General features: G+C 40.3%; 1 protein-coding gene across 1 annotated transcript in view; it reads left to right on the forward strand.

Annotated features, from left to right (window-relative positions):
- BEND2 (BEN domain containing 2) overlaps nt 1-24,370 on the forward strand; it is a 93,787-nt gene that overhangs the window by 54,548 nt on the left and 14,869 nt on the right. The window contains exons 8-9 of the mRNA XM_067722762.1: nt 1,361-1,429; nt 7,564-7,659. Of these exons, the coding sequence (XP_067578863.1) occupies nt 1,361-1,429; nt 7,564-7,659 (165 nt within the window). The remainder of the gene's footprint in view (nt 1-1,360; nt 1,430-7,563; nt 7,660-24,370) is intronic.

Consider the following 24,370-nt stretch of genomic DNA (forward strand, 5'->3'; position numbering starts at 1 on the left):
AATAGAATTCATGGTTGAGAATTCTTATCTTTTAGTAGTTGAAAGTGTTTTATTTTTAGAAATGTTGTTAAAAGCTCAAACTACCTAGAAAAGAGCCCTGAGACAACAACTTATCCACTTTTATTGGAAAAGAACAGTAGCCAAGATATTTTCTCATTATGTCGCTGCATTCCTCCCAGTTTTGGTGAGTTTGAAATGATACTTTGACATATAGCATATTGAATCTAGCGTCATCAGTCTGTTTAGTGTAAGATAGTGGTATAGTGTTTTAGTGGTTTAGTGTAAGATAGCAGTTATAATAAATAGTACAGAAGGATCCTGTGTTCTCTTTACCCACTTTTCCCCAATGGTATTTACAACTGTAAAATGGTATCAACTTGCAGAATGATAGAAAATTATCACAACCAAGATAGTGACATGATACCATCCACAGATATTTTGGAGCTGTCCCCAGTTTCACTGGCGTTAATATGTGTGCGTATTTAGTTCTATACAGTTTTACCATGTGTGCAGGTTACGTACCTTCTACCACAGGCAAGCCCTGAAACAGTCCCATCAGCAGCACGATCTCTCATATTGCTCTTTTATAACCACACCCGTCCCCTTCCTATTGACATTTGCCCCCTACTCCTACCCTCTGCCCTGTTGCATGATAACTATGAGTCTCTTCTCCAGATCTATTATTCGTCCCTTCAGCGTTGTTATATACATGGAATCATGTGGTGTTTGAGGCTTCTTCCCTCAGTGTAATTCCCTGGAGATTCATTCACACTGTTGTATCAGTGGTTCCTTCTTTTTTATCGCTGACTAGTATTTCGTGGTGTGGATGTACCAGGGTTTATTTTTCTGTTCATCTGTTGAAAACCTCTGCGTTTCCTGTTTTTGACTGTTAGGCGTAAAGGTGATATGAATATTCATTCATAGTTTCAAATTTTGCTTCAGTTCACTCTTTCACATAAGTTTTCACTTCTTTGGATGAATGCCCAAGACTGCAATTTCTGGGTCCTATGGTAACTGCACCCTTAGTTTTATAAGAAATTGTCAAACTGCTTTCCAGTGCAGCTGTACCATTTTCCCTTCCTGCCAGCAATGTATGAGTGATCTAGTTTCTCTGCATGCATATTTCTGTTCTTTCCATTGTTCTTTCTGCTTCTTAATGCTCCAGAATTCTATTATAGGTTTTCTGCTAGAAGGTCTTCTTGTAGCTATTTTCTAAGTATAAGTCAATTTGTGACAAATACTTTTGGTTTTCCTTTGTCAATATCTATTTTTGCTTCATTACGGGAGGATAGTTTCATCAGCTATAGGTATGAGGGTGGGAGTCATTTCTCACAGCATTTGAAAAACGTTTTCCTTCCAGAAATATTGGCGGAAGCAGTAAGCAGCCTGGAAGATAACACTCAGATGAAATACCCAGCTTTCTTGGAAGGTGAGAGTGGTAAGATACTTCATATTTCTTCATCCCTCCCAATTTTGGTGAGTTTGTAATGATACATATTACAAGTAGCACGATTTAATCTAGGTTTATGAACACCCTTAATATGGGCTAGTGGTAGCTTTTCCTGATAAAAAATGAAAAGGTTTACTTTAAGAAGATTTTAGCTGGGCATGCAGTTGTAAAAAATAATGCAGAGAGATCGTGTGTCTACTTTACCCGGTTTCCCCCAAAGATAACACCTTGCAAAAGTATAGTACAATATCACAACCAGGATATGGACGTTGAAAAAAATCCGCAGATTTCTATTGAGATGTTTTCAGTTTTCTTTGCATATGTGTGTGTTTATGTTTGTGTGTGTGTGTGTATGTGTATTCAGTTTTACATAATTTCATGACATCCTCCATCACAGTGAAGATTCAGAACATTTCCATCACCACAAGGATTCTCCCTTTTGCCCTTGAAACCCACACCCACCTTTGTCCTCTCATGCTCCTACCGCTACCATGCCTGTCCCTGCCCTCAGCAACTACTAATCTGTTTTCCTTCGTTATAATTTTGTCATTTCAAGAGTTTTACATAGACTCACATAGTATGTAACCTTTTGGGATTGCCTTTTTTCACTCACCGTAATGCCCTGGAGACTCATCTAGGTTGCTGTGTATATCAGTCCTTTTTTTTTTTTTTTTTTTTTTTTTTGCGGTACGCGGGCCTGTCACTGTTGTGGCCTCTCCCGTTGCGGAGCGCAGGCTCAGCGGCCATGGCTCACGGGCCTAGCCGCTCCGCGGCACGTGGGATCTTCCCGGACCGGGGCACGAACCCGTGTCCCCTGCTATCAGTCCTGTTTTATTTTTGAGTACTACTGCACGGTATGAGTGTACCCTGGCTTGTCTGTCTGTTCACCAGTTGAAGGATGGCTGGGTTGTTTCTCGTTTTCGGCTGTTTGGAGTAAAGCTACTATACTATGCATGCCCATGGATAGGTTTCTGTATGAACATCAGTTTTCATTTCTCTGGGCTGACACCCAAGAGCACAGTAGCTGGGTCCTATGGTAATAGTAAGTTGAGTTTTGTAGAATCCTGGCAAACTGTTTTCCAGTGCAGCTGTACCATTTTACATTCCCACCAGCAGTGTATGAATGATCTAGTTTCTTTGCATGTGTATTTCTGCTCTTTCTTTTTATTATTCTTATGATTAAAAAAGTTCTTTTGGCTGCACCACGCAGCATGTAGGGTGTTAGTTCCCTGACCAGGGATGAAATCCGTGCCCCTGCAGTGGAAGCGCTGAGTCTTAACCACTGGACCTCCAGGGAAGTCCCTGTGGATTTTGTTCTTTCTTCCTTCCTCATGCTCCAAGCTTCCTTCCTTCATTATATCCTTTTGGTCAGATGCGTTTCCTTTAGCCAGTTTTTAAGGGTAAGTCAGTCAGTAACAGTTTGTGTTTAGTTTTCCTTTGTCTGCGGATGTGTTTATTTTTCCTTCATTCCTGAAGGATAGTTTTGCCTGAAATAAAAATTACTGTTGAGATTTCTTGTCTTTCAGCACTTGAAAATGTTTTACTTACCAAAATGTTGTTCAAACAGAATCCGGCCCAGCAAAGGGTTGTGAGACAATGAATTATCCAACGGTAAAGGAAAATGACAGAGACGAAGGTACTGATTCAGAAAATTCCTTCCACACTGGTGGTTTAGGTGAGTTTGAAATGATCCCTATTATGATACACTCTAACCTAGATCCATCAGCATTCTTAATATTAATTCTTAGTGACTGCGTTTTCAACATTAAACTTTTCATTTTGAGATATTTCAGAATCACATGTAGTTGCAAGAAAAAATAGATCCTGTGTACCCTTTACCCAATACTTCCCAATAGTAGTATTCTGCAAAAAGATGGTAAAATATCACAACTAGGATTTTGACATTGATATGATCCACAGATCTATTCAGATGACCCCAGCTTTACTTGTATTCATTTGTGTGTGTGTCTGTGTGTGTGAATGTAGTTCTCCGCACTTTTATGACGTGTTTAGGTTCAGGTATTCACCACTACAGTCATGATACAGAACCGTTCTATCACTTCCAGGAACCCTCTTTTGGCTTTTTATAACCACACCCACCTCCTTCTTGGCATTCCTTCCCTGCCTTCATCTTTAAGCCATCCAAATACGAATATGTTCTTCCTCGTTATAATATTGTCATTGCAGGACAATGTTCTATTAATGGAGTCATATAGTAGTTAATATTTAAGGATTGCCTTTTTCTCACTCAGCATAATTCCCTGGAGATTCATCCAAGTTGCTGCATGTATCAGTAGTTCCTTCCTTTTTATTGCTGAGCACAACCATGATTTGTTTATCTGTTCACCTCGTGAGGGACATCTGAGTTGTTTCCAGTCTTTAGCTATTAGGAATAAAGTTGCTGTGAACATTCACGTGCAGGTTTTCGTCTGAACGCAGTTTTCATTTCCCTGTGATAAAGGCCCAAGAGCACAGTTGCTGGGTAGGATGATAATTGCCTGTTTAGTTTTATAAGAAACGGGCAAGCTATTTTCAGAATGAGTGGTTTTAGATTCCCACCAGCAATGTATAAGTGATTCATTTTCTCTGCGTCCTCACCAGCATTTGGTGTTTTCACTATTTTTAAAATTTTATCCCTTCTGGTAGGTGTATAGTGTAATAATATTTCATTGTGGGTTTAATATGCATTTGCCTTTGGATAGTGATATACAACATCTTTACACGTGCTAATTTTCCATCTGTATGTTTTTTCTCTGAAATATCTGTTCTGTCTTATAATTTGTTTTCTTTTTTTACTGCTGAGTTTTGGGAGTTGTTTAGATATTTGTGGATACTGGTCTTTTGTTGGATATGCGGTTTGCAAATATTTTCTTCCCTTCTGCACGTTTCCTTTTCATCTTGTCTGCAGGATTTTTTTGTTCTGTTTTGTAGAGAGAGAGGTTTTAATTTTTGTGAGGTTTTCGCTGTATTTTCCTTTTACGGATTTTACTTTAGCTATCGCGTCTATGAACTCTTCTTTTGGTTCTTGATCTCCAATTTTTTCTCCTTTGTTGTTTTCTAAAAGTTTTTTAGTTTACATTTCACATTTGCGTTAATTTTGTATAAGGTGTGAGATGTAGGTTGAGTTTCTTTTTTTTTTTTGCCTATGGCTATCCAGTTGCTGCGGTACCATCTTTGCTCCACTGAATTGCTTTTGTACCTTAATCAAAAACCAATTAGGCATATTTGTGTAGATGTATTTCTGGGATCTCTGTTGCGTTCCACGGATCTATGTTTCTATCCCTCTGCCGAACCACAAGCTTGTGATTATTGTTGTTATACAGTAAGCCTTGCGATCAGGTAGAATTATTCCTGCTACTTTTCTTCTTCTTTTCAAAATCATTTTAGATATGGTAGGTCCTGTGCCTTTCCATCCTAATTTAATTTTAATCTTTTTATTTTTTAAATATGTATTTATTTTTTTGCACTGGGTTTGAGTTGCAGCAGCTGTGCTCCTTAGTTGCGGCACGGGGGCTTCTTAGTTGTGGAATGTGAACTCAAACGCTTCGTTGCGGTATGCATGTGGGATCTAGTTCCCTGACCTGGGAGTGAATCCGGGCACCCTGCAATCGGAGCACGGAGCGTTAACCACTGCGCCACCAGGGAAATGTCCCCCATCCTAATTTTAGAGTAAGCTTGTTTATGTTTCTCCCCAGAATTGCTGGGATGTTGATGGGAATTGTGTTAAAACTACAGATCAACTTGAGTAGAACTGACATCTTGCATATATTGAGTCTTCTCCTCCATGAGCATTGTATGTCTGTCTGTATGTATTGAGGTCTCCTTTGATTTTTTAAATCATCATTTTGTTTTTTTCAGGATATAGATCCTATACATCTTTTAAAAATAAGTTTGTACTTGGCACTTCCCTTGTGCGCGGTGGTTAAGAATCCACCTGCCAGTGCAGGGGATGCAGGTTCGATCCCTGGTCCGGGACGGCCCCACATGCTGCGGAGCAACTAAGCCCGTGTTTCTCAACTACTGAGCCCGTGCACATAGAGCCCGTGCTCCGCAACAAGAGAAGCCACAGCAATGAGAAGCCTGTGCACCTCAACGAAGAGTAGCGTCCGCTTGACGCAAGTAGAGAAAGCCCGCGCGTAGCAGCGAAGACCCAACGCAACCAAAAATAAATAACTAAGAAGTAAAATACTATAAAATAAAATAAAAATTAAAAGAAAATCAGTTTTTGCTGAAGTATTCTATTTTTTGGAGATGTAAATGGTATTATGTTTTTAATTTGGGTTACACGTGGTCATTGTTAGTGCAGTTGACCCTTGAACAACATGGCTTTGAACTGTGTGGGTCCACTTACATGTGGATTTTTTTCAGTAAATACTATAGTACTATAGAGTCCGAGGTTGGTTGAATCCACAGATGGGTAACTGCAGATACGACTACCATTTATAAAGTTACATGTGGATTTTGACTGCGTGGAGAGTCGGTGCCCCTAAAGCTCACATTGTTCAAGGGTCACCTGTATATAGAATTAAGCTTAATTTTAGAATGTTGATCTTGTATTCTGTGACCTGGATGAACTCACTTATTAGTTTTAAGAGTGTTTTTGAGCAATTCCTTGGGATTTTCTACATAGCCATCCTTCTTGCATTATGCCAGCTGCAAGTGGGGACCATTATATTGCTTCCTGTCCAATGTGTATGCTTTTTGATCCTTTTTATTGCATTATTGCAGTGGCTAGAATCTCCAGTATTATGTTGAATAAGAGTGGTGAGAGTGGACATCCTTGCTTTGTTTGTGATCTTGGGAAGAAAGCATTCAGTCGTTCACCACTTAACATGATGAGAACTCTTGGTTTCGGTGGATGATCTTTATTAAGTTGGGGCGGTTTCCCTCTCTTCCTAACTTGCTGAGAGTGTTTTGCAAATGATTTTTCTATGTCCATGATCACATGGTTCTTGTTCGTTAGCCTGCTGATACGAAGGAGTATATGGATAGGTTTTCCATTGTTGGACGAGCCTTGCATACCTGGGTTAGATCCTTCTTGGTCGTGGTGTATAATTCTTTGAATACATAATTGATTTGGTTGGCAAATATTTGATTAAGAATTTATGTGTCCAAGTTCATGGAAGATATTGGTGTGTAGTTTTCTTTTTTGTGTGTTATCTCTGTGTGGTTTTGGTATCAGAGCATACTAGCCTCATAAAATGAGTAAGGATTGCCTCCTCTTGTATTTTATGGAGGAGTAAATGATAAATTAGTGTTAATTCTCTAAATGTTTGGTGAAAATCTCCAGTGAAATCATCTGGGCTTGTAGATACCTTTTTGGGAGCTTTTTAATTGCAAATTTGATATCTTTGACGGTTATAGGACTCTTTAGACTACCTATGCCATCTTCGTTGAGTTGTAGTATTTGTAATTTTGGAAGTATTGGTCCATTTCTTCTAAGTTATCAAATTTGTGAGGGCAAAGTGGGTTGTAGTATTCCCTATTATCTTTTTCTTCCTTTTTTAAAAATTAAGTTATTTTTGGCTGTGTTCGGTCTTTGTTACTGGGTGCGGGCTTTCTCTAGTTGCTGCGAGCGGGGGTTAGTCTCTGTTGCGGTGCGTGGGCTTCTCCTTGCGGTGGCTTTTCTTGTTGCGGAGCACGGGCTCTAGGTGCCTGGGCTTCAGTAGTTGTGGCACGAGGGCTCAGTAGTTGTGTCTCGCGGGCTCTAGAGCGCAGGCTCAGTAGTTGTGGAGCACGGCCTTAGTTCCTCCGCGGCATGTGGCATCTTCCCAGAGCAGGGCTCGTACCCGTGTCCCCTGCATTGGCAGGCGTATTCCTAATCAGTGCGCCACCAGGGAAGTCCCAAAACTGCTTCATTCTTGAAGGATTGTTTTGCCCGATATAGAATTCATGGTTCAGGGACTTCTCTGGCGGTCCTGTGGTTAAGATTCCGCGCTAACCCTGCAGGGGGCACGGGTCCGATCCCTGCTCTGGGTACTAAGATCCTGCATGCCGCGTGGTGCGGCCAAAAAAAATGAGGCAAAATAGAATTCATGGTTGAGAATTCTTATCTTTTAGTAGTTGAAAGTGTTTTATTTTTAGAAATGTTGTTAAAAGCTCAAACTACCTAGAAAAGAGCCCTGAGACAACAACTTACCCACTTTTATTGGAAAAGAACAGTAGCCAAGATATTTCCTCATTATGTCGCTGCATTCCTCCCAGTTTTGGTGAGTTTGAAATGATACTTTGACATATAGCATATTGAATCTAGAGTCATCAGTCTGTTTAGTGTAAGATAGTGGTATAGTGTTTTAGTGGTTTAGTGTAAGATAGCAGTTATAATAAATAGTACAGAAGGATCCTGTGTTCTCTTTACCCACTTTTCCCCAATGGTATTTACAACTGTAAAATGGTATCAACTTGCAGAATGATAGAAAATTATCACAACCAAGATAGTGACATCATATCATCCACAGATATTTTGGAGCTGTCCCCAGTTTCACTGGCGTTAACATGTGTGCGTATTTAGTTCTATACAGTTTTACCATGTGTGCAGGTTGCATACCTTCTACCAGAGGCAAGCCCTGAAACAGTCCCATCAGCAGCACGATCTCTCATATTGCTCTTTTATAACCACACCCGTCCCCTTCCTATTGACATTTGCCCCCTACTCCTACCCTCTGCCCTGTTGCATGATAACTATGAGTCTCTTCTCCAGATCTATTATTCGTCCCTTCAGCGTTGTTATATACATGGAATCATGTGGTGTTTGAGGCTTCTTCCCTCAGTGTAATTCCCTGGAGATTCATTCACACTGTTGTATCAGTGGTTGCTTCTTTTTTATCGCTGACTAGTATTTCGTGGTGTGGATGTACCAGGGTTTATTTTTCTGTTCATCTGTTGAAAACCTCTGCGTTTCCTGTTTTTGACTGTTAGGCATAAAGGTGATATGAATATTCATTCATAGTTTCAAATTTTGCTTCAGTTCACTCTTTCACACAAGTTTTCACTTCTTTGGATGAATGCCCAAGACTGCAATTTCTGGGTCCTATGGTAACTGCACCCTTAGTTTTATAAGAAATTGTCAAACTGCTTTCCAGTGCAGCTGTACCATTTTCCCTTCCTGCCAGCAATGTATGAGTGATCTAGTTTCTCTGCATGCATATTTCTGTTCCTTCCATTGTTCTTTCTGCTTCTCAATGCTCCAGAATTCTATTATAGATTTTCTGCTAGAAGGTCTTCTTGTAGCTATTTTCTAAGTATAAGTCAGTTAGTGACAAATACTTTTGGTTTTCCTTTGTCTGTCAATATCTATTTTTGCTTCATTACGGGAGGATAGTTTCATCAGCTATAGGTATGAGGGTGGGAGTCATTTCTCACAGCATTTGAAAAACGTTTTCCTTCCAGAAATATTGGCGGAAGCAGTAAGCAGCCTGGAAGATGAACCTCAGATGAAATACCCAGCTTTCTTGGAAGGTGAGAGTGGTAAGATACTTCATATTTCTTCATCCCTCCCAATTTTGGTGAGTTTGTAATGATACATATTACAAGTAGCACGATTTAATCTAGGTTTATGAACACCCTTAATATGAGCTAGTGGTAGCTTTTCCTGATTAAAAATGAAAAGGTTTACTTTAAGAAGATTTTAGCTGGGCATGCAGTTGTAAAAAATAATGCAGAGAGATCGTGTGTCTACTTTACCCGGTTTCCCCCAAAGATAACACCTTGCAAAAGTATAGTACAATATCACAACCAGGATATGGACATTGAAAAAAATCCGCAGATTTCTATTGAGATGTTTTCAGTTTTCTTTGCGTATGTGTGTGTTTATGTTTGTGTGTGTGTGTGTATGTGTATTCAGTTTTACATAATTTCATGACATCCTCCATCACAGTGAAGATTCAGAACATTTCCATCACCACAAGGATTCTCCCTTTTGCCCTTGAAACCCACACCCACCTTTGTCCTCTCATGCTCCTACCGCTACCGTGCCTGTCCCTGCCCTCAGCAACTACTAATCTGTTTTCCTTCGTTATAATTCTGTCATTTCAAGAGTTTTACATAGACTCACATAGTATGTAACCTTTTGGGATTGCCTTTTTTCACTCACCGTAATGCCCTGGAGACTCATCTAGGTTGCTGTGTATATCAGTCCTTTTTTTTTTTTTTTTTTTTTTTTTTTTTTGCGGTACGCAGGCCTGTCACTGTTGTGGCCTCTCCCGTTGCGGAGCGCAGGCTCAGCGGCCATGGCTCACGGGCCTAGCCGCTCCGCGGCACGTGGGATCTTCCCGGACCGGGGCACGAACCCGTGTCCCCTGCTATCAGTCCTGTTTTATTTTTGAGTACTACTGCACGGTATGAGTGTACCGTGGCTTCTCTGTCTGTTCACCAGTTGAAGGATGGCTGGGTTGTTTCTCGTTTTCGGCTGTTTGGAGTAAAGCTACTATACTATGCATGCCCATGGATAGGTTTCTGTATGAACATCAGTTTTCATTTCTCTGGGCTGACACCCAAGAGCACAGTAGCTGGGTCCTATGGTAATAGTAAGTTGAGTTTTGTAGAATCCTGGCAAACTGTTTTCCAGTGCAGCTGTACCATTTTACATTCCCACCAGCAGTGTATGAATGATCTAGTTTCTTTGCATGTGTATTTCTGCTCTTTCTTTTTATTATTCTTATGATTAAAAAAGTTCTTTTGGCTGCACCACGCAGCATGTAGGGTGTTAGTTCCCTGACCAGGGATGAAATCCGTGCCCCTGCAGTGGAAGCGCTGAGTCTTAACCACTGGACCTCCAGGGAAGTCCCTGTGGATTTTGTTCTTTCTTCCTTCCTCATGCTCCAAGCTTCCTTCCTTCATTATATCCTTTTGGTCAGATGCGTTTCCTTTAGCCAGTTTTTAAGGGTAAGTCAGTCAGTAACAGTTTGTGTTTAGTTTTCCTTTGTCTGCGGATGTGTTTATTTTTCCTTCATTCCTGAAGGATAGTTTTGCCTGAAATAAAAATTACTGTTGAGATTTCTTGTCTTTCAGCACTTGAAAATGTTTTACTTACCAAAATGTTGTTCAAACAGAATCCGGCCCAGCAAAGGGTTGTGAGACAATGAATTATCCAACGGTAAAGGAAAATGACAGAGACGAAGGTACTGATTCAGAAAATTCCTTCCACACTGGTGGTTTAGGTGAGTTTGAAATGATCCCTATTATGATACACTCTAACCTAGATCCATCAGCATTCTTAATATTAATTCTTAGTGACTGCGTTTTCAACATTAAACTTTTCATTTTGAGATATTTCAGAATCACATGTAGTTGCAAGAAAAAATAGATCCTGTGTACCCTTTACCCAATACTTCCCAATAGTAGTATTCTGCAAAAAGATGGTAAAATATCACAACTAGGATTTTGACATTGATATGATCCACAGATCTATTCAGATGACCCCAGCTTTACTTGTATTCATTTGTGTGTGTGTCTGTGTGTGTGAATGTAGTTCTCCGCACTTTTATGACGTGTTTAGGTTCAGGTATTCACCACTACAGTCATGATACAGAACCGTTCTATCACTTCCAGGAACCCTCTTTTGGCTTTTTATAACCACACCCACCTCCTTCTTGGCATTCCTTCCCTGCCTTCATCTTTAAGCCATCCAAATACGAATATGTTCTTCCTCGTTATAATATTGTCATTGCAGGACAATGTTCTATTAATGGAGTCATATAGTAGTTAATATTTAAGGATTGCCTTTTTCTCACTCAGCATAATTCCCTGGAGATTCATGCAAGTTGCTGCATGTATCAGTAGTTCCTTCCTTTTTATTGCTGAGCACAACCATGATTTGTTTATCTGTTCACCTCGTGAGGGACATCTGGGTTGTTTCCAGTCTTTAGCTATTAGGAATAAAGTTGCTGTGAACATTCACGTGCAGGTTTTCGTCTGAACTCAGTTTTCATTTCCCTGTGATAAAGGCCCAAGAGCACAGTTGCTGGGTAGGATGATAATTGCCTGTTTAGTTTTATAAGAAACGGGCAAGCTATTTTCAGAATGAGTGGTTTTAGATTCCCACCAGCAATGTATAAGTGATTCATTTTCTCTGCGTCCTCACCAGCATTTGGTGTTTTCACTATTTTTAAAATTTTATCCCTTCTGGTAGGTGTATAGTGTAATAATATTTCATTGTGGGTTTAATATGCATTTGCCTTTGGATAGTGATATACAACATCTTTACACGTGCTAATTTTCCATCTGTATGTTTTTTCTCTGAAATATCTGTTCTGTCTTATAATTTGTTTTCTTTTTTTACTGCTGAGTTTTGGGAGTTGTTTAGATATTTGTGGATACTGGTCTTTTGTTGGATATGCGGTTTGCAAATATTTTCTTCCCTTCTGCACGTTTCCTTTTCATCGTGTCTGCAGGATTTTTTTGTTCTGTTTTGTAGAGAGAGAGGTTTTAATTTTTGTGAGGTTTTCGCTGTATTTTCCTTTTACGGATTTTACTTTAGCTATCGCGTCTATGAACTCTTCTTTTGGTTCTTGATCTCCAATTTTTTCTCCTTTGTTGTTTTCTAAAAGTTTTTTAGTTTACATTTCACATTTGCGTTAATTTTGTATAAGGTGTGAGATGTAGGTTGAGTTTCTTTTTTTTTTTTTTGCCTATGGCTATCCAGTTGCTGCGGTACCATCTTTGCTCCACTGAATTGCTTTTGTACCTTAATCAAAAACCAATTAGGCATATTTGTGTAGATGTATTTCTGGGATCTCTGTTGCGTTCCACGGATCTATGTTTCTATCCCCCTGCCGAACCTCAAGCTTGTGATTATTGTTGTTATACAGTAAGCCCTGCGATCAGGGCTTGTAGATACCTTTTTGGGAGCTTTTTAATTGCAAATTTGATATCTTTGACGGTTATAGGACTCTTTAGACTACCTATGCCATCTTCGTTGAGTTGTAGTATTTGTAATTTTGGAAGTATTGGTCCATTTCTTCTAAGTTATCAAATTTGTGAGGGCAAAGTGGGTTGTAGTATTCCCTATTATCGTTTTCTTCCTTTTTTAAAAATTAAGTTATTTTTGGCTGTGTTCGGTCTTTGTTACTGGGTGCGGGCTTTCTCTAGTTGCTGCGAGCGGGGGTTAGTCTCTGTTGCGGTGCGTGGGCTTCTCCTTGCGGTGGCTTTTCTTGTTGCGGAGCACGGGCTCTAGGTGCCTGGGCTTCAGTAGTTGTGGCACGAGGGCTCAGTAGTTGTGTCTCGCGGGCTCTAGAGCGCAGGCTCAGTAGTTGTGGAGCACGGCCTTAGTTCCTCCGCGGCATGTGGCATCTTCCCAGAGCAGGGCTCGTACCCGTGTCCCCTGCATTGGCAGGCGTATTCCTAATCAGTGCGCCACCAGGGAAGTCCCAAAACTGCTTCATTCTTGAAGGATTGTTTTGCCCGATATAGAATTCATGGTTCAGGGACTTCTCTGGCGGTCCTGTGGTTAAGATTCCGCGCTAACCCTGCAGGGGGCACGGGTCCGATCCCTGCTCTGGGTACTAAGATCCTGCATGCCGCGTGGTGCGGCCAAAAAAAATGAGGCAAAATAGAATTCATGGTTGAGAATTCTTATCTTTTAGTAGTTGAAAGTGTTTTATTTTTAGAAATGTTGTTAAAAGCTCAAACTACCTAGAAAAGAGCCCTGAGACAACAACTTACCCACTTTTATTGGAAAAGAACAGTAGCCAAGATATTTCCTCATTATGTCGCTGCATTCCTCCCAGTTTTGGTGAGTTTGAAATGATACTTTGACATATAGCATATTGAATCTAGAGTCATCAGTCTGTTTAGTGTAAGATAGTGGTATAGTGTTTTAGTGGTTTAGTGTAAGATAGCAGTTATAATAAATAGTACAGAAGGATCCTGTGTTCTCTTTACCCACTTTTCCCCAATGGTATTTACAACTGTAAAATGGTATCAACTTGCAGAATGATAGAAAATTATCACAACCAAGATAGTGACATCATATCATCCACAGATATTTTGGAGCTGTCCCCAGTTTCACTGGCGTTAACATGTGTGCGTATTTAGTTCTATACAGTTTTACCATGTGTGCAGGTTACGTACCTTCTACCACAGGCAAGCCCTGAAACAGTCCCATCAGCAGCACGATCTCTCATATTGCTCTTTTATAACCACACCCGTCCCCTTCCTATTGACATTTGCCCCCTACTCCTACCCTCTGCCCTGTTGCATGATAACTATGAATCTCTTCTCCAGATCTATTATTCGTCCCTTCAGCGTTGTTATATACATGGAATCATGTGGTGTTTGAGGCTTCTTCCCTCAGTGTAATTCCCTGGAGATTCATTCACACTGTTGTATCAGTGGTTCCTTCTTTTTTATCGCTGACTAGTATTTCGTGGTGTGGATGTACCAGGGTTTAATTTTCTGTTCATCTGTTGAAAACCTCTGTGTTTCCTGTTTTTGACAGTTAGCGGTAAAGGTGATATGAATATTCATTCATAGTTTCAAATTTTGCTTCAGTTCACTCTTTCACACAAGTTTTCACTTCTTTGGATGAATGCCCAAGACTGCAATTTCTGGGTCCTATGGTAACTGCACCCTTAGTTTTATAAGAAATTGTCAAACTGCTTTCCAGTGCAGCTGTACCATTTTCCCTTCCTGCCAGCAATGTATGAGTGATCTAGTTTCTCTGCATGCGTATTTCTGTTCCTTCCATTGTTCTTTCTGCTTCTCAATGCTCCAGAATTCTATTATAGATTTTCTGCTAGAAGGTCTTCTTGTAGCTATTTTCTAAGTATAAGTCAGTTAGTGACAAATACTTTTGGTTTTCCTTTGTCTGTCAATATCTATTTTTGCTTCATTACGGGAGGATAGTTTCATCAGCTATAGGTATGAGGGTGGGAGTCATTTCTCACAGCATTTGAAAAACGTTTTCCTTCCAGAAATATTGGCGGAAGCAGTAAGCAGCCTGGAAGATGAACCTCAGATGAAATACCCAGCTTTCTTGGAAGGTGAGAGTGGTAAGATACTTCATATTTCTTCATCCCTCCCAATTTTGGTGAGTTTGTAATGATACATATTACAAGTAGCACGATTTAATCTAGGTTTATGAACACCCTTAATATGAGCTAGTGGTAGCTTTTCCTGATAAAAAATGAAAAGGTTTACTTTAAGAAGATTTTAGCTGGGCATGCAGTTGTAAAAAATAATGCAGAGAGATCGTGTGTCTACTTTACCCGGTTTCCCCCAAAGATAACACCTTGCAAAAGTATAGTACAATATCACAACCAGGATATGGACATTGAAAAAAATCCGCAGATTTCTATTGAGATGTTTTCAGTTTTCTTTGCATATGTGTGTGTTTATGTTTGTGTGTGTGTGTGTATGTGTATTCAGTTTTACATAATTTCATGACATCCTCCATCACAGTGAAGATTCAGAACATTTCCATCACCACAAGGATTCTCCCTTTTGCCCTTGAAACCCACACCCACCTTTGTCCTCTCATGCTCCTACCGCTACCGTGCCTGTCCCTGCCCTCAGCAACTACTAATCTGTTTTCCTTCGTTATAATTCTGTCATTTCAAGAGTTTTACATAGACTCACATAGTATGTAACCTTTTGGGATTGCCTTTTTTCACTCACCGTAATGCCCTGGAGACTCATCTAGGTTGCTGTGTATATCAGTCCTTTTTTTTTTTTTTTTTTTTTTTTTGCGGTACGCAGGCCTGTCACTGTTGTGGCCTCTCCCGTTGCGGAGCGCAGGCTCAGCGGCCATGGCTCACGGGCCTAGCCGCTCCGCGGCACGTGGGATCTTCCCGGACCGGGGCACGAACCCGTGTCCCCTGCTATCAGTCCTGTTTTATTTTTGAGTACTACTGCACGGTATGAGTGTACCGTGGCTTCTCTGTCTGTTCACCAGTTGAAGGATGGCTGGGTTGTTTCTCGTTTTCGGCTGTTTGGAGTAAAGCTACTATACTATGCATGCCCATGGATAGGTTTCTGTACGAACATCAGTTTTCATTTCTCTGGGCTGACACCCAAGAGCACAGTAGCTGGGTCCTATGGTAATAGTAAGTTGAGTTTTGTAGAATCCTGGCAAACTGTTTTCCAGTGCAGCTGTACCATTTTACATTCCCACCAGCAGTGTATGAATGATCTAGTTTCTTTGCATGTGTATTTCTGCTCTTTCTTTTTATTATTCTTATGATTAAAAAAGTTCTTTTGGCTGCACCACGCAGCATGTAGGGTGTTAGTTCCCTGACCAGGGATGAAATCCGTGCCCCTGCAGTGGAAGTGCTGAGTCTTAACCACTGGACCTCCAGGGAAGTCCCTGTGGATTTTGTTCTTTCTTCCTTCCTCATGCTCCAAGCTTCCTTCCTTCATTATATCCTTTTGGTCAGATGCGTTTCCTTTAGCCAGTTTTTAAGGGTAAGTCAGTCAGTAACAGTTTGTGTTTAGTTTTCCTTTGTCTGCGGATGTGTTTATTTTTCCTTCATTCCTGAAGGATAGTTTTGCCTGAAATAAAAATTACTGTTGAGATTTCTTGTCTTTCAGCACTTGAAAATGTTTTACTTACCAAAATGTTGTTCAAACAGAATCCGGCCCAGCAAAGGGTTGTGAGACAATGAATTATCCAACGGTAAAGGAAAATGACAGAGACGAAGGTACTGATTCAGAAAATTCCTTCCACACTGGTGGTTTAGGTGAGTTTGAAATGATCCCTATTATGATACACTCTAACCTAGATCCATCAGCATTCTTAATATTAATTCTTAGTGACTGCGTTTTCAACATTAAACTTTTCATTTTGAGATATTTCAGAATCACATGTAGTTGCAAGAAAAAATAGATCCTGTGTACCCTTTACCCAATACTTCCCAATAGTAGTATTCTGCAAAAAGATGGTAAAATATCACAACTAGGATTTTGACATTGATATGATCCACAGATCTATTCAGATGACCCCAGCTTTACTTGTATTCATTTGTGTGTGTGTCTGTGTGTGCATGTAGTTCTCCGCACTTTTATGACGTGTTTAGGTTCAGGTATTCACCACTACAGTCATGATACAGAACCGTTCTATCACTTCCAGGAACCCTCTTTTGGCTTTTTATAACCACACCCACCTGCTTCTTGTCATTCCTTCCCTGCCTTCATCTTTAAGCCATCCAAATACGAATATGTTCTTCCTCGTTGTAATATTGTCATTGCAGGACAATGTTCTATTAATGGAGTCATATAGTCGTTAATATTTAAGGATTGCCTTTTTCTCACTCAGCATAATTCCCTGGAGATTCATCCAAGTTGCTGCACGTATCAGTAGTTCCTTCCTTTTTATTGCTGAGCACAACCATGATTTGTTTATCTGTTCACCTCGTGAGGGACATCTGGGTTGTTTCCAGTCTTTAGCTATTAGGAATAAAGTTGCTGTGAACATTCACGTGCAGGTTTTCGTCTGAACTCAGTTTTCATTTCCCTGTGATAAAGGCCCAAGAGCACAGTTGCTGGGTAGGATGATAATTGCCTGTTTAGTTTTATAAGAAACGGGCAAGCTATTTTCAGAATGAGTGGTTTTAGATTCCCACCAGCAATGTATAAGTGATTCATTTTCTCTGCGTCCTCACCAGCATTTGGTGTTTTCACTATTTTTAAAATTTTATCCCTTCTGGTAGGTGTATAGTGTAATAATATTTCATTGTGGGTTTAATATGCATTTGCCTTTGGATAGTGATATACAACATCTTTACACGTGCTAATTTTCCATCTGTATGTTTTTTCTCTGAAATATCTGTTCTGTCTTATAATTTGTTTTCTTTTTTTACTGCTGAGTTTTGGGAGTTGTTTAGATATTTGTGGATACTGGTCTTTTGTTGGATATGCGGTTTGCAAATATTTTCTTCCCTTCTGCACGTTTCCTTTTCATCGTGTCTGCAGGATTTTTTTGTTCTGTTTTGTAGAGAGAGAGGTTTTAATTTTTGTGAGGTTTTCGCTGTATTTTCCTTTTACGGATTTTACTTTAGCTATCGCGTCTATGAACTCTTCTTTTGGTTCTTGATCTCCAATTTTTTCTCCTTTGTTGTTTTCTAAAAGTTTTTTAGTTTACATTTCACATTTGCGTTAATTTTGTATAAGGTGTGAGATGTAGGTTGAGTTTCTTTTTTTTTTTTGCCTATGGCTATCCAGTTGCTGCGGTACCATCTTTGCTCCACTGAATTGCTTTTGTACCTTAATCAAAAACCAATTAGGCATATTTGTGTAGATGTATTTCTGGGATCTCTGTTGCGTTCCACGGATCTGTTTCTATCCCCCTGCCGAACCTCAAGCTTGTGATTATTGTTGTTATACAGTAAGCCTTGCGATCAGGTAGAATTATTCCTGCTACTTTTCTTCTTCTTTTCAAAATCATTTTAGATATGGTAGGTCCTGTGCCTTTCCATCCTAATTTAATTTTAATCTTTTTATTTTTTAAATATGTATTTATTTTTTTGCACTGGGTTTGAGTTGCAGCAGCTGTGCTCCTTAGTTGCGGCACGGGGGCTTCTTAGTTGTGGAATGCGAACTCAAACGCTTCGTTGCGGTATGCATGTGGGATCTAGTTCCCTGACCTGGGAGTGAATCCGGGCACCCTGCAATCGGAGCACGGAGCGTTAACCACTGCGCCACCAGGGAAATGTCCCCCATCCTAATTTTAGAGTAAGCTTGTTTATGTTTCTCCCCAGAATTGCTGGGATGTTGATGGGAATTGTGTTAAAACTACAGATCAACTTGAGTAGAACTGACATCTTGCATATATTGAGTCTTCTCCTCCATGAGCCTTGTATGTCTGTCTGTATGTATTGAGGTCTTCTTTGATTTTTTAAATCACCATTTTGTTATTTTCAGGATATAGATCCTATACATCTTTTAAAAGTAAGTTTGTACTTGGCACTTCCCTTGTGCGCGGTGGTTAAGAATCCACCTGCCAGTGCAGGGGATGCGGGTTCGATCCCTGGTCCGGGATGGCCCCACATGCCGCGGAGCAACTAAGCCCGTGTTTCTCAACTACTGAGCCCGTGCACATAGAGCCCGTGCTCCGCAACAAGAGAAGCCACAGCAATGAGAAGCCTGCGCACCGCAACGAAGAGTAGCGTCCGCTTGACGCAAGTAGAGAAAGCCCGCGCGTAGCAGCGAAGACCCAACGCAACCAAAAATAAATAACTAAGAAGTAAAATACTATAAAATAAAATAAAAATTAAAAGAAAATCAGTTTTTGCTGAAGTATTCTATTTTTTGGAGATGTAAATGGTATTATGTTTTTAATTTGGGTTACACGTGGTCATTGTTAGTGCAGTTGACCCTTGAACAACATGGCTTTGAACTGTGTGGGTCCACTTACATGTGGATTTTTTTCAGTAAATACTATAGTACTATAGAGTCCGAGGTTGGTTGAATCCACAGATGGGTAACTGCAGATACGACTACCATTTATAAAGTTACATGTGGATTTTGACTGCGTGGAGAGTCGGTGCCCCTAAAGCTCACATTGTTCAAGGGTCACCTGTATATAGAATTAAGCTTAATTTTAGAATGTTGATCTTGTATTCTGTGACCTGGATGAACTCACTTATTAGTTTTAAGAGTGTTTTTGAGCAATTCCTTGGGATTTTCTACATAGCCATCCTTCTTGCATTATGCCAGCTGCAAGTGGGGACCATTATATTGCTTCCTGTCCAATGTGTATGCTTTTTGATCCTTTTTATTGCATTATTGCAGTGGCTAGAATCTCCAGTATTATGTTGAATAAGAGTGGTGAGAGTGGACATCCTTGCTTTGTTTGTGATCTTGGGAAGAAAGCATTCAGTCGTTCACCACTTAACATGATGAGAACTCTTGGTTTCGGTGGATGATCTTTATTAAGTTGGGGCGGTTTCCCTCTCTTCCTAACTTGCTGAGAGTGTTTTGCAAATGATTTTTCTATGTCCATGATCACATGGTTCTTGTTCGTTAGCCTGCTGATACGAAGGAGTATATGGATAGGTTTTCCATTGTTGGACGAGCCTTGCATACCTGGGTTAGATCCTTCTTGGTCGTGGTGTATAATTCTTTGAATACATAATTGATTTGGTTGGCAAATATTTGATTAAGAATTTATGTGTCCAAGTTCATGGAAGATATTGGTGTGTAGTTTTCTTTTTTGTGTGTTATCTCTGTGTGGTTTTGGTATCAGAGCATACTAGCCTCATAAAATGAGTAAGGATTGCCTCCTCTTGTTTTTTATGGAGGAGTAAATGATAAATTAGTGTTAATTCTCTAAATGTTTGGTGAAAATCTCCAGTGAAATCATCTGGGCTTGTAGATACCTTTTTGGGAGCTTTTTAATTACAAATTTGATATCTTTGACGGTTATAGGACTCTTTAGACTACCTATGCCATCTTCGTTGAGTTGTAGTATTTGTAATTTTGGAAGTATTGGTCCATTTCTTCTAAGTTATCAAATTTGTGAGGGCAGAGTGGGTTGTAGTATTCCCTATTATCCTTTTTTTCCTTTTTTAAAAATTAATTAATTTATTTTTGGCTGCGTTCGGTCTTTGTTACTGGGTGCGGGCTTTCTCTAGTTGCTGCGAGCGGGGGTTAGTCTCTGTTGCGGTGCGTGGGCTTCTCCTTGCGGTGGCTTTTCTTGTTGCGGAGCACGGGCTCTAGGTGCCTGGGCTTCAGTAGTTGTGGCACGAGGGCTCAGTAGTTGTGTCTCGCGGGCTCTAGAGCGCAGGCTCAGTAGTTGTGGCGTACAGGCTTAGTTCCTCCGCGGCATGTGGCATCTTCCCAGAGCAGGGCTCGTACCCGTGTCCCCTGCATTGGCAGGCGTATTCCTAATCAGTGCGCCACCAGGGAAGTCCCAAAACTGCTTCATTTTTGAAGGATTGTTTTGCCCGATATAGAATTCATGGTTCAGGGACTTCTCTGGCGGTCCTGTGGTTAAGATTCCACGCTAACCCTGCAGGGGGCACGGGTCCGATCCCTGCTCTGGGTACTAAGATCCTGCATGCCGCGTGGTGTGGCCAAAAAAAAATGAGGCAAAATAGAATTCATGGTTGAGAATTCTTATCTTTTAGTAGTTGAAAGTGTTTTATTTTTAGAAATGTTGTTAAAAGCTCAAACTACCTAGAAAAGAGCCCTGAGACAACAACTTATCCACTTTCATTGGAAAAGAACAGTAGCCAAGATATTTCCTCATTATGTCGCTGCATTCCTCCCAGTTTTGGTGAGTTTGAAATGATACTTTGACATATAGCATATTGAATCTAGAGTCATCAGTCTGTTTAGTGTAAGATAGTGGTATAGTGTTTTAGTGGTTTAGTGTAAGATAGCAGTTATAATAAATAGTACAGAAGGATGCTGTGTTCTCTTTACCCACTTTTCCCCAATGGTATTTACAACTGTAAAATGGTATCAACTTGCAGAATGATAGAAAATTATCACAACCAAGATAGTGACATCATATCATCCACAGATATTTTGGAGCTGTCCCCAGTTTCACTGGCGTTAATATGTGTGCGTATTTAGTTCTATACAGTTTTACCATGTGTGCAGGTTACGTACCTTCTACCACAGGCAAGCCCTGAAACAGTCCCATCAGCAGCACGATCTCTCATATTGCTCTTTTATAACCACACCCGTCCCCTTCCTATTGACATTTGCCCCCTACTCCTACCCTCTGCCCTGTTGCATGATAACTATGAATCTCTTCTCCAGATCTATTATTCGTCCCTTCAGCGTTGTTATATACATGGAATCATGTGGTGTTTGAGGCTTCTTCCCTCAGTGTAATTCCCTGGAGATTCATTCACACTGTTGTATCAGTGGTTCCTTCTTTTTTATCGCTGACTAGTATTTCGTGGTGTGGATGTACCAGGGTTTAATTTTCTGTTCATCTGTTGAAAACCTCTGTGTTTCCTGTTTTTGACAGTTAGCGGTAAAGGTGATATGAATATTCATTCATAGTTTCAAATTTTGCTTCAGTTCACTCTTTCACACAAGTTTTCACTTCTTTGGATGAATGCCCAAGACTGCAATTTCTGGGTCCTATGGTAACTGCACCCTTAGTTTTATAAGAAATTGTCAAACTGCTTTCCAGTGCAGCTGTACCATTTTCCCTTCCTGCCAGCAATGTATGAGTGATCTAGTTTCTCTGCATGCATATTTCTGTTCCTTCCATTGTTCTTTCTCCTTCTTAATGCTCCAGAATTCTATTATAGATTTTCTGCTAGAAGGTCTTCTTGTAGCTATTTTCTAAGTATAAGTCAGTTAGTGACAAATACCTTTGGTTTTCCTTTGTCTGTCAATATCTATTTTTGCTTCATTACGGGAGGATAGTTTCATCAGCTATAGGTATGAGGGTGGGAGTCATTTCTCACAGCATTTGAAAAACGTTTTCCTTCCAGATATATTGGCGGAAGCAGTAAGCAGCCTGGAAGATAACACTCAGATGAAATACTCAGCTTTCTTGGAAGGTGAGAGTGGTAAGATACTTCATATTTCTTCATCCCTCCCAATTTTGGTGAGTTTGTAATGATACATATTACAAGTAGCACGATTTAATCTAGGTTTATGAACACCCTTAATATGGGCTAGTGGTAGCTTTTCCTGATAAAAAATGAAAAGGTTTACTTTAAGAAGATTTTAGCTGGGCATGCAGTTGTAAAAAATAATGCAGAGAGATCGTGTGTCTACTTTACCCGGTTTCCCCCAAAGATAACACCTTGCAAAAGTATAGTACAATATCACAACCAGGATATGGACGTTGAAAAAAATCCGCAGATTTCTATTGAGATGTTTTCAGTTTTCTTTGCATATGTGTGTGTTTATGTTTGTGTGTGTGTGTGTATGTGTATTCAGTTTTACATAATTTCATGACATCCTCCATCACAGTGAAGATTCAGAACATTTCCATCACCACAAGGATTCTCCCTTTTGCCCTTGAAACCCACACCCACCTTTGTCCTCTCATGCTCCTACCGCTACCGTGCCTGTCCCTGCCCTCAGCAACTACTAATCTGTTTTCCTTCGTTATAATTCTGTCATTTCAAGAGTTTTACATAGACTCACATAGTATGTAACCTTTTGGGATTGCCTTTTTTCACTCACCGTAATGCCCTGGAGACTCATCTAGGTTGCTGTGTATATCAGTCCTTTTTTTTTTTTTTTTGCGGTACGCGGGCTTGTCACTGTTGTGGCCTCTCCCGTTGCGGAGCACAGGCTCCGGACGCGCAGGCTCAGCGGCCATGGCTCACGGGCCTAGCCGCTCCGCGGCCCGTGGGATCTTCCCAGACCAGGGCACGAACCCGTGTCCCCTGCTATCAGTCCTGTTTTATTTTTGAGTACTACTGCACGGTATGAGTGTACCGTGGCTTGTCTGTCTGTTCACCAGTTGAAGGATGGCTGGGTTGTTTCTCGTTTTCGGCTGTTTGGAGTAAAGCTACTATACTATGCATGCCCATGGATAGGTTTCTGTATGAACATCAGTTTTCATTTCTCTGGGCTGACACCCAAGAGCACAGTAGCTGGGTCCTATGGTAATAGTAAGTTGAGTTTTGTAGAATCCTGGCAAACTGTTTTCCAGTGCAGCTGTACCATTTTACATTCCCACCAGCAGTGTATGAATGATCTAGTTTCTTTGCATGTGTATTTCTGCTCTTTCTTTTTATTATTCTTATGATTAAAAAAGTTCTTTTGGCTGCACCACGCAGCATGTAGGGTGTTAGTTCCCTGACCAGGGATGAAATCCGTGCCCCTGCAGTGGAAGCGCTGAGTCTTAACCACTGGACCTCCAGGGAAGTCCCTGTGGATTTTGTTCTTTCTTCCTTCCTCATGCTCCAAGCTTCCTTCCTTCATTATATCCTTTTGGTCAGATGAGTTTCCTTTAGCCAGTTTTTAAGGGTAAGTCAGTCAGTAACAGTTTGTGTTTAGTTTTCCTTTGTCTGCGGATGTGTTTATTTTTCCTTCATTCCTGAAGGATAGTTTTGCCTGAAATAAAAATTACTGTTGAGATTTCTTGTCTTTCAGCACTTGAAAATGTTTTACTTACCAAAATGTTGTTCAAACAGAATCCGGCCCAGCAAAGGGTTGTGAGACAATGAATTATCCAACGGTAAAGGAAAATGACAGAGACGAAGGTACTGATTCAGAAAATTCCTTCCACACTGGTGGTTTAGGTGAGTTTGAAATGATCCCTATTATGATACACTCTAACCTAGATCCATCAGCATTCTTAATATTAATTCTTAGTGACTGCGTTTTCAACATTAAACTTTTCATTTTGAGATATTTCAGAATCACATGTAGTTGCAAGAAAAAATAGATCCTGTGTACCCTTTACCCAATACTTCCCAATAGTAGTATTCTGCAAAAAGATGGTAAAATATCACAACTAGGATTTTGACATTGATATGATCCACAGATCTATTCAGATGACCCCAGCTTTACTTGTATTCATTTGTGTGTGTGTCTGTGTGTGCATGTAGTTCTCCGCACTTTTATGACGTGTTTAGGTTCAGGTATTCACCACTACAGTCATGATACAGAACCGTTCTATCACTTCCAGGAACCCTCTTTTGGCTTTTTATAACCACACCCACCTCCTTCTTGTCATTCCTTCCCTGCCTTCATCTTTAAGCCATCCAAATACGAAAGTGTGTTTATGTGTATTCAGTTTTATATAATTTCGTGACATCGTACATCACAGTGAAGATTCAGAACAGAGAAGTCCCAATACAAGTTTCTTTTCAAGAACTGGCGGTGGGATTGGGCTGTGGACTGTGGTTTGCTTATCACATCCTAGAGGAGACCCTTTTCGTTTAAATAATTTTAATACCGAAAGTAGAAGAAAGTTCAAAAATTGTGCTCTTTGTGTTAAATGGCCACTGTGGTTTGGTGTTGTTAGAAGTATCATTTGGCGAAAACTTTCTGGAGGGT

The sequence above is a fragment of the Pseudorca crassidens genome, chromosome X (genome assembly GCF_039906515.1).
Source record: "Pseudorca crassidens isolate mPseCra1 chromosome X, mPseCra1.hap1, whole genome shotgun sequence".
NCBI lineage: Eukaryota > Metazoa > Chordata > Mammalia > Artiodactyla > Delphinidae > Pseudorca > Pseudorca crassidens.